Source organism: Lontra canadensis, unplaced genomic scaffold (genome assembly GCF_010015895.1).
Source record: "Lontra canadensis isolate GAN:19392208 unplaced genomic scaffold, GSC_riverotter_1.0 scaffold2, whole genome shotgun sequence".
In the NCBI taxonomy this organism is placed as follows: Eukaryota; Metazoa; Chordata; class Mammalia; order Carnivora; family Mustelidae; genus Lontra; species Lontra canadensis.
In genome coordinates, this window is record NW_022630996.1 from 54,834,462 (window position 1) to 54,847,337 (window position 12,876).

Consider the following 12,876-nt stretch of genomic DNA (forward strand, 5'->3'; position numbering starts at 1 on the left):
GTGGTGATGAAAATGTTCTAAAATTAGATAGTGGTGATGATTGTATGACTCAATGAATATATTAAACAAAACATGAGCTGACTTTTACTGTGTTGTAGGAATTGTATCTCAATTTTTTGAAAAAGTTATAAACCACCCTAGAATTTCCTAGTTGTTTATATAATTATCACTTTCAAAACGGAATCCTTGATGCTGATGTAAAACGCCACAAGAGCAAACCCTCTGCACATCAGAGTATTACACAGAACAACCATGTGTTTGACTCTCAACCAAAGGAAATTTTGCCTTTTCCACATAGTTGCCTGGAGAATACTGGTGATGAATTGATGTTGTAAAATGCCAACTTGGTAATAAGGGACTGTTCCAGGAAAATGCACCCATTTCTCAAATCACATCTGTAGACTAATAAGTTAATTAGCTGTGTGATTCGATGGAACCAGCCCTGGACCAGACCCCATCTCTTGCTGTGTGATCCTGCCCTTGCCAGTTATCTTTCTGTGTTTGTTTTCCTATCTGTGCAGCAGACGGTCAGTACCTGCCCAAAACATGTGGAAGATTTACGAGAGAATTGCCTGAATGCAAGATGGGAAACTGTTTTGAAATTGATAGCACTAAAATTGCTGGCATATTTTACGTAACATCCTTCATTTTTCTTCTCCAGAGTTGATTTGCTGAGAAGGGGAAACATAAGGTGCTAAGTTAAACCGTTCCTGTTGGATGTTGACTGAGTGTCTGGCTTTCTCCTGGAAGAACATTGCACGGACTCAAACACTTAAAACTTGTGTGACATTAACAGGGAATTTGAGAGAAAGCTGTTATCCTTTATCTTAATGTATCACTCTGACAGCATGAGAACGATACAGCAGCAGACAGGTTATTGTCAATTAAACACGAGCTGTCAGAGAGGCAGAGATGTTGAAATATGGAGAGCGTGAATCCTAAGCAGATCGTACGGCGGCTGCTCAGCTGTTATTTTACCAGAGTCGCCTTATGTATGTGTCATTTTCCTGCAGAATTTAATTTGGGTCCTTAACAACGCAGACGTCTTTGCATTTGCCTGGGGCTGTCAAGTCAAACTTGGACCTTCTGAATGAGCTAGAATGATGGGTGGAAGTGGGCAAGTGGCATGCAGAGAAGGTGGCTCTCATCTGGTTTGTCTCTGTTCAGGTTACATCGAAGAGGCCTGCATCATCCCATGTCCCTCCGACTGCAAGCTCAGCGAGTGGTCCAACTGGTCCCGCTGCAGCAAGTCCTGTGGGAGCGGCGTGAAGGTTCGGTCAAAGTGGTTGCGTGAAAAACCATATAATGGAGGGAGGCCTTGCCCCAAGCTGGACCATGTCAACCAGGTACTTTCTACCATTGATTCTAATATTGAGAATATGAAGATATTATTTAGATTCCCAATGATCTATTTTTTCCCTCCAAAATGGAGAAGAATAAATAATAGCTCTGAATAAGAAATTTGACCCATTTTATCTTTAGAATGCCTGAGTAAATATATATATATGTTCTTAAAATCCCAAATCAGATATATTATCTTTGCATTAGGCGATTTAGTAAGCTGCATGTATATGCATATGAAAAATGGAAATTGAAATGACACCTACCTTTAAAATAAGATCATAAAATTGTATCTAGCTGTGTGCTGAGAGCAAGATTGTCCCATTATCATAATTCCCCTAGACTCTCAGAAAAGATACCTCAAGTGCCAACTATTTAAAACTAGGAAATCTTTCTCTCTCTCTCTCTCTTTCTCCCTCTCCATCTCTAAAAAAAGGTTGTGGAGGGTCTCCTGGGTGACTCAGTTGTTTGAGTATCTTGATATCAGCTCAAGTCATGATCTCAGGGTTGTGAGTTCTAGCCCATCAACAGGTTTGCGTGGGTTTCGAGACTGATTAAGATTCTCTTTCTCCCTCTCTCCCTTCATATTCTTTCTCTGTCTCTCTCGCTCTTCCTCCCTCTCTAAAAAAATCAAAAAATAAAACTAAGAAATGTGTATTGACTGTTCATTTAAATGTGTTTGATGTAAAATTTTAAAAGAAAAAAATATAAAGATTACTTCAGAATCAGTTTAACCATGTTATAGTCTTTGACCTTTTAAATTTTATTTGGAACCTTCTTTGATTTTTGTACGCTCACTTCATTAATAGTTGTTCCTTGTGTTCTATTAGAGATATAAAATAAAAAGACTAATAGAAGGAATCATGACTTTTAAAATTTTATTTGGAACCTTCTTTGATTTTTGTACGCTCACTTCATTAATAGTTGTTCCTTGTGTTCTATTAGAGATAAAAAATAAAAAGACTAATAGAGGGAATCATGACTAATTCAAATGTAATAGAAGATGTAGGCAATTATTATCATGTTTGACTTACATGTGAATTAACAAAGAATAAATTTAATATAGTATGTGTAGATGTTAAGAAGTGTATTTATATTGTTACAAATGAACCAAATCATACATATGAACCAACCTTAAATATGCAGGTAGGTTTCATGCGTACATAGATTAATTTTAATGTCCAATCACTTACTCTCCAAACTGCTTACCAGTACACATACTTTACTTCCCAAATTAACTTAAATTGTTAATGATAATAAAGATACACTCTAGAGTGCTCCTAATCTCCCTGCTAAATGGGATGCCACCCAATTCATGAATCACATGAGAAAGCCAGTTAAAGCTTCAAAAATAGTAAAGAAAAATAAAGGTACAGTCTAGAGAAAATAAAAATACATTTTGAATAAAGAAATTAAGGACAAGAAGGTGGAGAATTAAGCGCCATAGGAAGTACTACTCTGAAAAAATCTTGATTGTTTTCCCGGAGAGAAGTTGCTGAAGGTGCCCTTAAATTCTACCATCGGTGATTAATACGCTGCACTGCTGCCATCTACTGGCGAATTGGTTTTCCTGCCAGAGTGAATATTTGCAGAGAAAATTCAGTTAACATAATGCTAATGAAACACAATAACTGAAATGCAAGGTTTATAATGCAAAGAAATATTTTTCTACAAGTTGTGAAATCTTAAATTTTCATCCGTAAATTTAAATCATAATAACTTCTGATCCATGGTCCTAATAAAGAGAAATTCTCCATGAATGTATAGGGGGGGTGTGTGTGTGTATGGCCAGTCTTTCAATTAAAAAAGCTGTGTTTGCCTCAGCATTTTTTTTTTTTACTAGTGAATTTTCAAAGGTTTGGGACCTTCTGGCAAGTTGTCTTTGCTATGAAAAGTCTTTTACCTAAGCCATTTCTCTGTCACTCTCAACTCTGATAAAATTTAATGCAGAGTTTGATGGGGACATTTAGGTACTTGTTAATCATCTTACTGGTGGGATATTAAGGCATTAACAACTAAAAATTAAAGCTAAAACAAGAAATAATAGATTCCTGACTATCTGAATACAAATATTCTACATCTAAAAATAGAAATTTCTAGGACCTTATTAGTAAAACATTAAGAAAGAATATGCAAAGGCTTCTGTTAACTTTGAAAATTGTAAATCACAAGGATTTCTATTACCACAATTATACAGTCCTCAATAAAATAATTACTGGCCCATTGACTTGGAAATGGTCTTTTAAGTACCATTTTCTAATTGAGGAAGCAAATTCTCATTTCCCAAGAAATGTAGATGGGTGGATGGATGGATTAAAATCAAATAGATTAATTAAATTAAAATCAATAGATTAATCAATCAATCTATGGATAGATTTCAATCACAGCGTGGATCACAAAATAGTTGCAGTCATTTATCAATCCCCCATGACATGTATTTTGAGGTCTACTCAGTTTTTTAAGATTTCTTCATCCTGCGCATCTAATCTTTTCCTTGACTGTGTTGTTTACAATACTCATTTGTGTATCTTAACTTTAAAGAATAATGACTTGTTTTTTCTGTCCAAAGGCTTAATAAAGATACTCTAATAATTTAACAAAAAAAAAAAGAAAAGTAGGCTCTTATGTGTGGATAAAATAATATTTTAACTTAGAACATGAATTTTTTCATTCAGTATACTGACATTTTTCCTCATCTTTTTCCTCTCCCTTTTCTTCACTCCCGTTGAACACTACTCCAGGCACAGGTAAGAACTTCTAAACCTCCCAGTTCGTGGCAGAATACTGTACTGCTTGTTTTCTTTTTACTCCTGATGTCAGAGAATGTATTTCTTTTCCTGCTATGGTCTTTTATCTTTTACAGGGAGAAAAATACCACATTTTCCATAAAATTTTTGTTCCGCAGCTGTTCCCTCTCCACCCCACCCCCCGCCCCTGCCCCAGCATGCTACCTGTGTTTTCTCACTTTAATATCAGGGCTGAGATGCAGGGGTGGGGAGAACAAGCTTCACTTCACCAGCCTTGAAAAGGCAGTGACATCTCTTGTTAATGCTGTCATGCTTCTCGGAGGGAGAGGTAAAGGTGCAGGTGGGCTGCAGGTGGGTGGCAGGAAGTTGCTCTGAACTGATTTGTATTCAGTCCAGTGTAGGAGATTAAAATGAAAGCCATTGAAAGATTAGGGGAAATGCCATTTCTCCTTCAATTTTTCCCTTCCCCACAAGTGGTAGGGTAATGTTTTACTTGGTAGTACTTTGTACTGTTTTAATGCAGTACCCAATGTGGAGGTGATCATTGATAACAATAATGATAGATTCTTATTCCAACGGTGCATATTCTTTATTACTCGGAATAGGTCAACTTTATTCACTAAAATTTGCATAGAAGAATAGCTCCAAAGGACTATTTATATCTCTATTTTCTGGAATTAGATCGTTAACACAAAATATACATATACGTGTGTGTGTGTGCGTGTGTGTGTGTGTGTAGAAAATCGAGTCAAATTACCATAGATTTTAAAATTATTTTAGAATACATTTCTTTAATGGTTGAGTCAGCTGTGCGCGTTGGATTATGGTTTATTTATTTCCTTGGCTTAGTCATTCTTCTCATTGAGAAAAAGGCATAATTGGTTCATTGTTCTAAAAATCCTGAAACCAAACACCCCTGCCTAACTGTGGGGCTCTCTGCCTTTGTGGACACTGGAGCAAGACAGTTGGCTTTGTGTCATATGATCCTCCCTGCTTTGGGCTATGACTGTGTAATATAAAGCCAATTTCAGACCTTGCTTCCAAGCCCTAAATGCTTAAGGGTTAGTTTTAAAATGGATTTATTTCTTCTTATTTATTATTTAGTTCAGTTTCACATACAGAATGAAAAAAATATATACATTCTTACACGATATACATTCGTTTGGAAAACAAGCCAAATTGTATTTCTTTCAAAACAGCTACTTTTATATGCTTACTTAATTCTCTAATTCATTTATTCATTCATTCACCTATTCAACAAATCTCTCTAGAATGCCTTACATTGGAGCACTGTGGCCTAAGTATTGAAGACCCACAACACCGCGAACAAGACAGATGGTCCATGAAATTACAGTGCTGTGCGGTGAGGGGCAGTGTGGGACAGTGTGCGCTGTGTCCAGGGCACTTCTTCAGGTCACATGCGCAACTGTAATGTCACATAGGATCAAGAATTGAGAGAATACAGCACAGCTGGTCCTGCCCATTACAGCTGGAACTCTCAAGAGGTTTTCTATATTCCTCTCTTAGAATAGTGAGCCATAAAGGAGAGGAGTGAAGATAGCCGAACAAGAATACGGTGTGTGTTGTGGTGTGAAGGGCTCCCACTCGCGCTCATCGGGTTCCCTGAGGAGAAACCCCTGAGAACTGTGTGTGTTTCAGGTGTATGAGGTGGTCCCTTGCCACAGTGACTGCAGCCAGTACATATGGGTCTCAGAGCCGTGGAGCATCTGCAAAGTGACCTTTGTCAACATGCGAGATAACTGCGGAGAGGGCGTGCAAACCCGGAAAGTGAGGTAAGACTCCCACTCCTCCTGAGTCTCCTGCCTAAAACTGTCTTCAGTTTTATTTCTAGGGAATATGCCCTCATGGAATACTCCAAGGGGACCTGCTTCAAGCAGCAGGTTGTCATGGGGGCGGCGAGGGGGGGTGCTTCTGACAGGAAGCCTCACTTCAAGGTGCCCCTGAGTAGAAAGATCCGCATATTGAATGCAAGCTGAGCTAATGCAGGTTTTTCCAACCCCGGGGACTTTGTTCTTAAAGGCCAAAAATATTTCCGGCTGCTTTTTAGTGGTAAACTTCTAAACTCTTACTGCTTGGTTTCCTCAAACTGGCTAACTTTTGACTACTCTCTTCTCCTCCAGGAAGCCCTTCCTAATACCTAGTGCTGCTAGGTGGGCGCACCGACCCGTAGGGTAACCACTAGCCACGTGGGGCTATTTCATTTTAAATTTAAACTAATTAAAGTTAAATTAAATTAAAAATACATTTCCTCAGCCACACGAGACATATTTCAAGTGCTTATGCCGTAGCCACAAGTGGATAATTCTGTCAGACAGCAGAGGTATAGGCCCTCTCCACATCACAGAAAGTTCTGTTGAGCAGTGTTTCTCTTAGTACCCCATATACCCCTCACTGTTTCTGGAAAGAGCCATTTACTGTCTGTCATTCTTATTAAATTCTAGAACCTTCTCCAAACCAAAACCCTGTCATAGTCACAGAAATTCCCTAACACCTAATACAGTTTGGATACTCATTAAATTTTCCCTATAGTATCTACAGATGACTCTTAAGGGTTCTGGAACTTTACGGAACAAGTGTATGAGGTTTTATTATCTCTACTTTATAGAGTGGATTCAGAAGTACTAAGTAATTTACCAGGAACACCCATCTAGTAAAGTGACAGATTTGTCACTCTTTATACCAGTTTCTTCTAACCCTGCTGAGTGACACACAGTAAAGACAGGTGTCAAAACATCCAGAACTCAACAATTCATGCTGTGGGCAAGCACTGACCTAACTTTTCATGAATTTAAGGTTTATATTTCTCAATAGAAAAGTAGGGCGAATTAACATTTGTATTATAAAACTTTGGCACACTGTATAACTTTGTTTCCAATACAGATAATCTCTATTTCTTTTTCACAAGCCCTCTGAACTCTCGAGCTATTTTTCTGAGGAACTTAATAAAGGTGGATAAGGGGTCAGGAGGTAATAAGTTGGATAGGGAAACATTCCCTTCCAAATTTAAAATTTCTCTTTCAAATTTAAAAATACTTTCCCTATTAAAAGGTTTTGATCAAGTTGGCTTTTTGTAAGAAAAATTATAATAAAGAACTATTCTTTCAGCTTTCCCTTCAATGATCTTTGTAGATGTTGCTGTTTCTTGCTTTATAAGTACTCTCAACATTTCCAAGTACATCTAAAGCAAAGTAATTTTGGAGATCAATTTATTTTTTCAGTAAACATCTTTAATGTCAATAGAGAAAAGAGAAGGTCGGTATCGATTGTGATCTCTGATCATGTAATAATGTTCCTATTTGTTACTGATTGAGTAGTAAGCCTCTCTAACCTAATCCTCTGCTAATTAAGGTCAGAATGTCCTGCTTATATGCAAGCATTGGGTGGCATTTCAGGATAGATGGGTCTATGAGAGGGCAGTACCAATTTATCCAAAGTCGTTCTTTCTCTTTTAGGATGGTATGTACCTCAGAGGCTGGTGGCAGAAGTGATTTTCCCTGAGGGGAAGGGATATTTTTCACAGACTTTTTTTTTTTTTTTTAAGAATTTCTAGCGCCTGATGGTAATAAAAAAGAGGCAATTAAAAGCAACATATTTGGTTACTTTTATTGTTGCTTTTGAATTCTCTGCAGAGTGTACCCCCTTATTGTCATACCTGTGGCTGGCCTCTGGTCCCACCCTTTGCCTCCAACTTGGTTCTGCACTATGTATTTCTAACACAGTGCAGTTTTCTCTCAGCATAATTCCTTGTCCTATGGAAAGGAAAAAGGCCAAGGATTTGAAGAAAGCAAATGAACTTAAAGTGCCTTCCCTTGTGCTTAAAACTTGATCCAAATATTTATTCTGTATTCTGGAGTGATTTTTAAAACTGATTAATGCCAAATAAAATAAATATAAATAATCTGAGTATCAACAATAAGGGCATTTTTAGCAGTTGTGGCACATTGGAATGATGTCATTCAAATACAGTCATTAAAAATGGTATCTTCATTGGAGCGCCCCGGGTGGTGCAGTTGGTTAAGCATCTGCGTCTTGGTGTCGGGCCTCGGGCTCCCGAGATCAAGCCCCATGTGGGCTCTGTGCTGAGTGAAGAGTTGGCTTGGGTTCTCTCACCCTCGGCCCCTCCCCCCTCAAATAAATAAATCTTAAAAAAAAATTATATCTTAGAAAAATAGTTAATGATATGAAGAGATATTCATAATGTATCATTGATTTCTTAATGGTACAAATAGTCGATAAAATTTGCTCTATTTAATGAAATGAAGTATATGCTTACATAGAATCATTTGTAAAGAGTGTTTTTCTCTCAGTGATAGAATCATATGATTTTTTTTTTGTTTCTTCTGATTTTCCTAAAGTGAATAAATTAGCTCTATAGTAAAAAAATGAAAGGAGAAAAGCCTGTGAAAATGTAGCTTTATGTACATAATGCTTAATAGAGTATTGAACATCTGTCTTTAACTCCGGATCAATAGGTAATTTTGCAAGTTAATCCTTATACACTGTGTCAGTGCCTACCATGAATATAATCTTTTGTCAGCAGCAAACCTAACTTTTGGGTTTAAACTCTGCTCCATGTTGTCTCAAAGCTGCTCCATGTCCTCTCAAAGCTGCTGTCAACACAATATTTTTATTTATTTTATTTTATTTTTTCAGTGCTCCAGGAGTCATTGTTTATGTACCACACCCAGTGCTCCATGCAATACGTGCCCTCCTTAGCCTGGTGGTGTGTATTAAACACAATATTTTAAAAATGCCATCGAAGACAGAACTCTTTCCTGAGAGGCTAAAATTCTCCCAAAGAAATTTACAATTTTTTCTTCAGTGATGAAATCAAACAAATACCTCCCTATGCGTATTCTTGTGGTTGCTCTTCTCTGTTTTTATCCAGTTCACACCACACACAGCAAAATGCAGAGGCGAGTATTCATAGACGTATTTTTTCAGACTCCAAACCCAATTAAGACATGACCAGCAGCACAGTTTTCCAGTCATTAAATGCATCCCACAGGAAAACGACATTCCTCTTAAATTGGGGAGCACCGTATAGAAAGGAATTTCTGCAGAGTTGATTTGTGAAAATGTAGTGTCCCCACTGACTGTAAATCCCTGGGAAAGGTGAGATTCCAGGTATAACTGATAATGTAATTTAACCGACAGTTTAAAACAGTGCCATGAGTTTGAGAGGCTCAGGAACACAAGCCTGCCTTTTTAGCTCCAACAATGCACGCTCTTCCCCAACCATTACTTTGGTTGACCTTCTCTGAGTTATAGATGAGGGATAAAGTTTTCCTCCTCCACTAGGAAAGTGCCTGGAGACATTATTAACCAAGCTAAGAGTGAAGTCTGTTACTAGCCACGTTAATTAGACCCCCAAGAGATGAGTAAAGGAGCTGTCCATGACTGCTTACAAAAGAATGAAACATAATAAAATGTTTGAATTTGTTCTGTTAAAAAGAAAACTAACAATAAAAAAGGTCAAGATAGAGGATGATTCAAACAACTACATTTAGAGAATTTGTGCTATTATTACTAATATAAGTGTGTTTTCACTTCTGGCTTTCTTTTAAAGTTATCAGCATATAGAAGGCTAAAATTACTTTTAAAATGACAAGATAACTTGGTAAATGCCATCAGTTACTTTTGAAAATTCTTAATGAAACCTCTCACCAGAAAAGTTCAGTGTGTCTCATCCTCCGTCCTGTATGAATCTATCTTTTCTGGAATCCGCCATTTCCTTCTGAAGAAAAAAAAAAAGTGCATTAGATTCCAAAATTCCCAGAAGTAGCCCCTCCATGAATCTCTCTGGACCATTCCTCATTAGTTGCTGCATCATTTATGAGGGTAAAAGACCCTCTTATTTCAGAGGAAGACAGAGTTTATAATCCACACAGGGGCTATAATTTTAAAAGATTATGATGATACAAGCAAGGGTACATTTTATGTCATGCTAAAACTCTGCAAGTATTTGTGGGAGGTAGAGATCCTTTTATGTCTTCATGTTTGGAGAATTTTTGTTACTAAATGCAAACCTTCCCACCTCCCAACCCCATAAGGATGCCTTAGGAAGAACCATCTATCGAATGGGTCAGCCCTTGTTCTAAGTGTCCTGGTTCCTTCACTGAATAGTGTGTTTTCTTCTAGATGCATGCAGAACACAGCAGATGGCCCTTCTGACCATGTAGAAGATTACCTCTGTGATCCAGAAGAGATGCCCCTGGGCTCTAGAGAGTGCAAATTACCATGTCCCGAGGATTGTGTGGTATCTGAATGGGGCCCCTGGACCCGATGCACTTTGGTGAGATGATTAACTGTTTATAAGTAGCGTTTACTTAATTCCTTACCACTAAAGCTTTAAAGCTATTATTAAGAAAATAGTAATTACTAAAAAAAAAAAAAAAAGAAAATAGTAATTACTAAATTAGTTACCAAATTAGTTATCATGGCAAGGGTGTTTTCTTGGCTACCTCATTCTTTGACCAGGCCATTTATAGTCAGTAGTGTTTTGACCCACATGAGAACAGCTCAACCTCTTGGAAGTTCTGTGTTCCTCCATCCTCCATCCTCCTCCGCCTTCAGATTGGCCTATAAATACACAGCATGTTAAAAACTGCACTGGTGATAATGAGTCCCTCCAGGTAAAGGGAAAAAAAGGAGGAAGCTCTGGTAAAGGTACTTTAATGGTGTCGGGTTCTTGTCATCCCTTGCTTTTTGCCCAGTCCGTTTTATTTAAATTGAAGGAATCATCTTCCACACAGTGGGTATACTGCAGCCAGAGTATTGACACTAAAACCCAAAGGAGGCTGGCAAAAAAGGGAATCAAAAGAAGAAAGCTGTGTGTCAGTGAATCTCTTTACACTCACGGACTCTGTGTCTCTGTGGGGCTGCAAAGCCAGCTGAGAGTTTCAAATCACACAGAGCTTCTAGATTTCAACAGCCCATAGGCGCTCTTCCGCGGGACCCTGGAAAGGCTTGTTTGAAACAGAACTGGCTGTTTAGGATTTAGGAAATTTGCCTTGGCCCGGGCACCTTTGTAAAGCTGCACATTTCAAAATGGCATCAAAAAGCACGGGAAGAATACATCTAATGTGGAATTAATATGCTGAAATACGAAATAAGACAATTTCAAAGAATTTATGATGCCTGTTTTCAAGGCGAAGTTAATTTTCTGTCTCCGTGTTAACATGATTAAAGGTGCAACTGGCAGCCAGCTGACTGAGCAGAGCAGAACAGAGATGCCAGTTGACTTGGATACAAGTTAAAGAGCAACAAAGAGTCAGCTGTTGGACAAGGCTGTGCAAATGAGTTTCTGTTCTAACTCTATAGCATCCGATTTGAAGTTCCTGTTCTTAGAAACCAGATGTTTTCCGAACAAGACGGTGCCAGTAGCAAATGGCAGGCTTGTCTTCCTTACCTGCTGAGTTGTGTTCCTGTGCATGTGTGTGTGCCCGTTAGGAAAATCAAGGAGGTCACTAAAAGCTAGTTATTTAAAGTCACCCTTAAAATGGTTTTCAGGTCCAAGAAACTGTACTGGATAGATTGATGGATTATGGATTCTATAGTAGTGATGTGCAATAATTAATAGGATCATGTGTGTGTGTTTGTAGCTGAGTGTCTGACACATAGACCCTTGAGCATCTTACAGCTGGATGGGACATTGGAAACTCATCTAACACCTTGATTTCATAGATGATGAAACCTAGGTGTAATGGGATTGTTCAAGTTAGCCAGCGGCCCCAACAGTCTCCCTCCTGCTCCGGTGCTCTCCCTAATATATTAGCCCTCGTGTGGCTGAGTCTTCATTCACCTTTCTGAGGAGCTGCTTTCTTCTTTGTCAGCCTTGCAGTCAAAGCAGTTTCCGGCAAAGGTCAGCTGATCCCATCAGACAACCCGCTGATGAAGGAAGAGCCTGCCCTAATGCTGTTGAGAAGGAACCTTGTAACCTGAACAAAAACTGCTTCCACTACGATTATAATGTAACAGGTACGTGCATAGTCTCCTCATCCCCGAGATGTAAGCCAGATCGCACGTCTTCCAGCCCAGCAGCAACCCCGTAAGTACTGTTCATCCCCATCTGTGGCCCTCTTGGACATGCTGCTTACTTTCCCAGAGAATTCTTTATTTAAAGACAGAAATAGTTATCTCTTTTTAATAGACATCAAGATGTGGAGGATGTCTGCAAATATTGTGAAGAGAAATGTTGTGAAGAGATGAGGGGATTAAGGCAGATTGTAAAGAGTCTAAGTGATCCCGTTCAAGACATCCTCCCGCTTTGGGAAGGTGCAAGTAAAAGATACATCTTTCCCATAAGTATCAGGTTTATTGAAAGGTAAACATCCTCTTCAGGAGATGTTTAATTGCTATAACATCCTGGGACAATTCTTGGTGTGGGGACAGTTTATAAGCACAATTAGTCTGATGTAAAAATGTCGGCAATCTTGAGCTACCAAAAAGTATATGACGAAGATACTAATATTTCTATATTATCAAAGGTACAGATGAAAAAGGATACGTGGGTTGTTCATTCAGAAAAAAAGGTTTATTAGGAATTCCCTTTTTTCCCATAACCCTTCCATACCATCAAGGCAGATAGTCTAGGAAAGAAGAGAATGTGTTGGTTTACATGATGCATGGCAATACTGAAGCTTATCTGGGAATTCTTCCCGAGTAATTCTCACACTAAAATGAACCCCAAACCTCGTACAATAACACACAGCAGTCAGATTGGCTTTTTGCTTCCTTAGGTTTTTCTCTTCAGTTTCCTTTGATG

At 38.4% G+C, this 12,876-nt stretch overlaps 1 protein-coding gene across 3 annotated transcripts in view; it reads left to right on the forward strand.

Annotated features, from left to right (window-relative positions):
- THSD7A (thrombospondin type 1 domain containing 7A) overlaps window positions 1-12,876 on the forward strand; it is a 439,942-nt gene that overhangs the window by 402,373 nt on the left and 24,693 nt on the right. For all 3 annotated transcript variants that reach the window (XM_032874114.1, XM_032874130.1, XM_032874121.1), the window contains 5 exons: window positions 1,168-1,346; window positions 4,083-4,088; window positions 5,748-5,881; window positions 10,251-10,404; window positions 11,945-12,089. In XM_032874114.1, coding sequence (XP_032730005.1) covers window positions 1,168-1,346; window positions 4,083-4,088; window positions 5,748-5,881; window positions 10,251-10,404; window positions 11,945-12,089 — 618 coding nt within the window. The remainder of the gene's footprint in view (window positions 1-1,167; window positions 1,347-4,082; window positions 4,089-5,747; window positions 5,882-10,250; window positions 10,405-11,944; window positions 12,090-12,876) is intronic.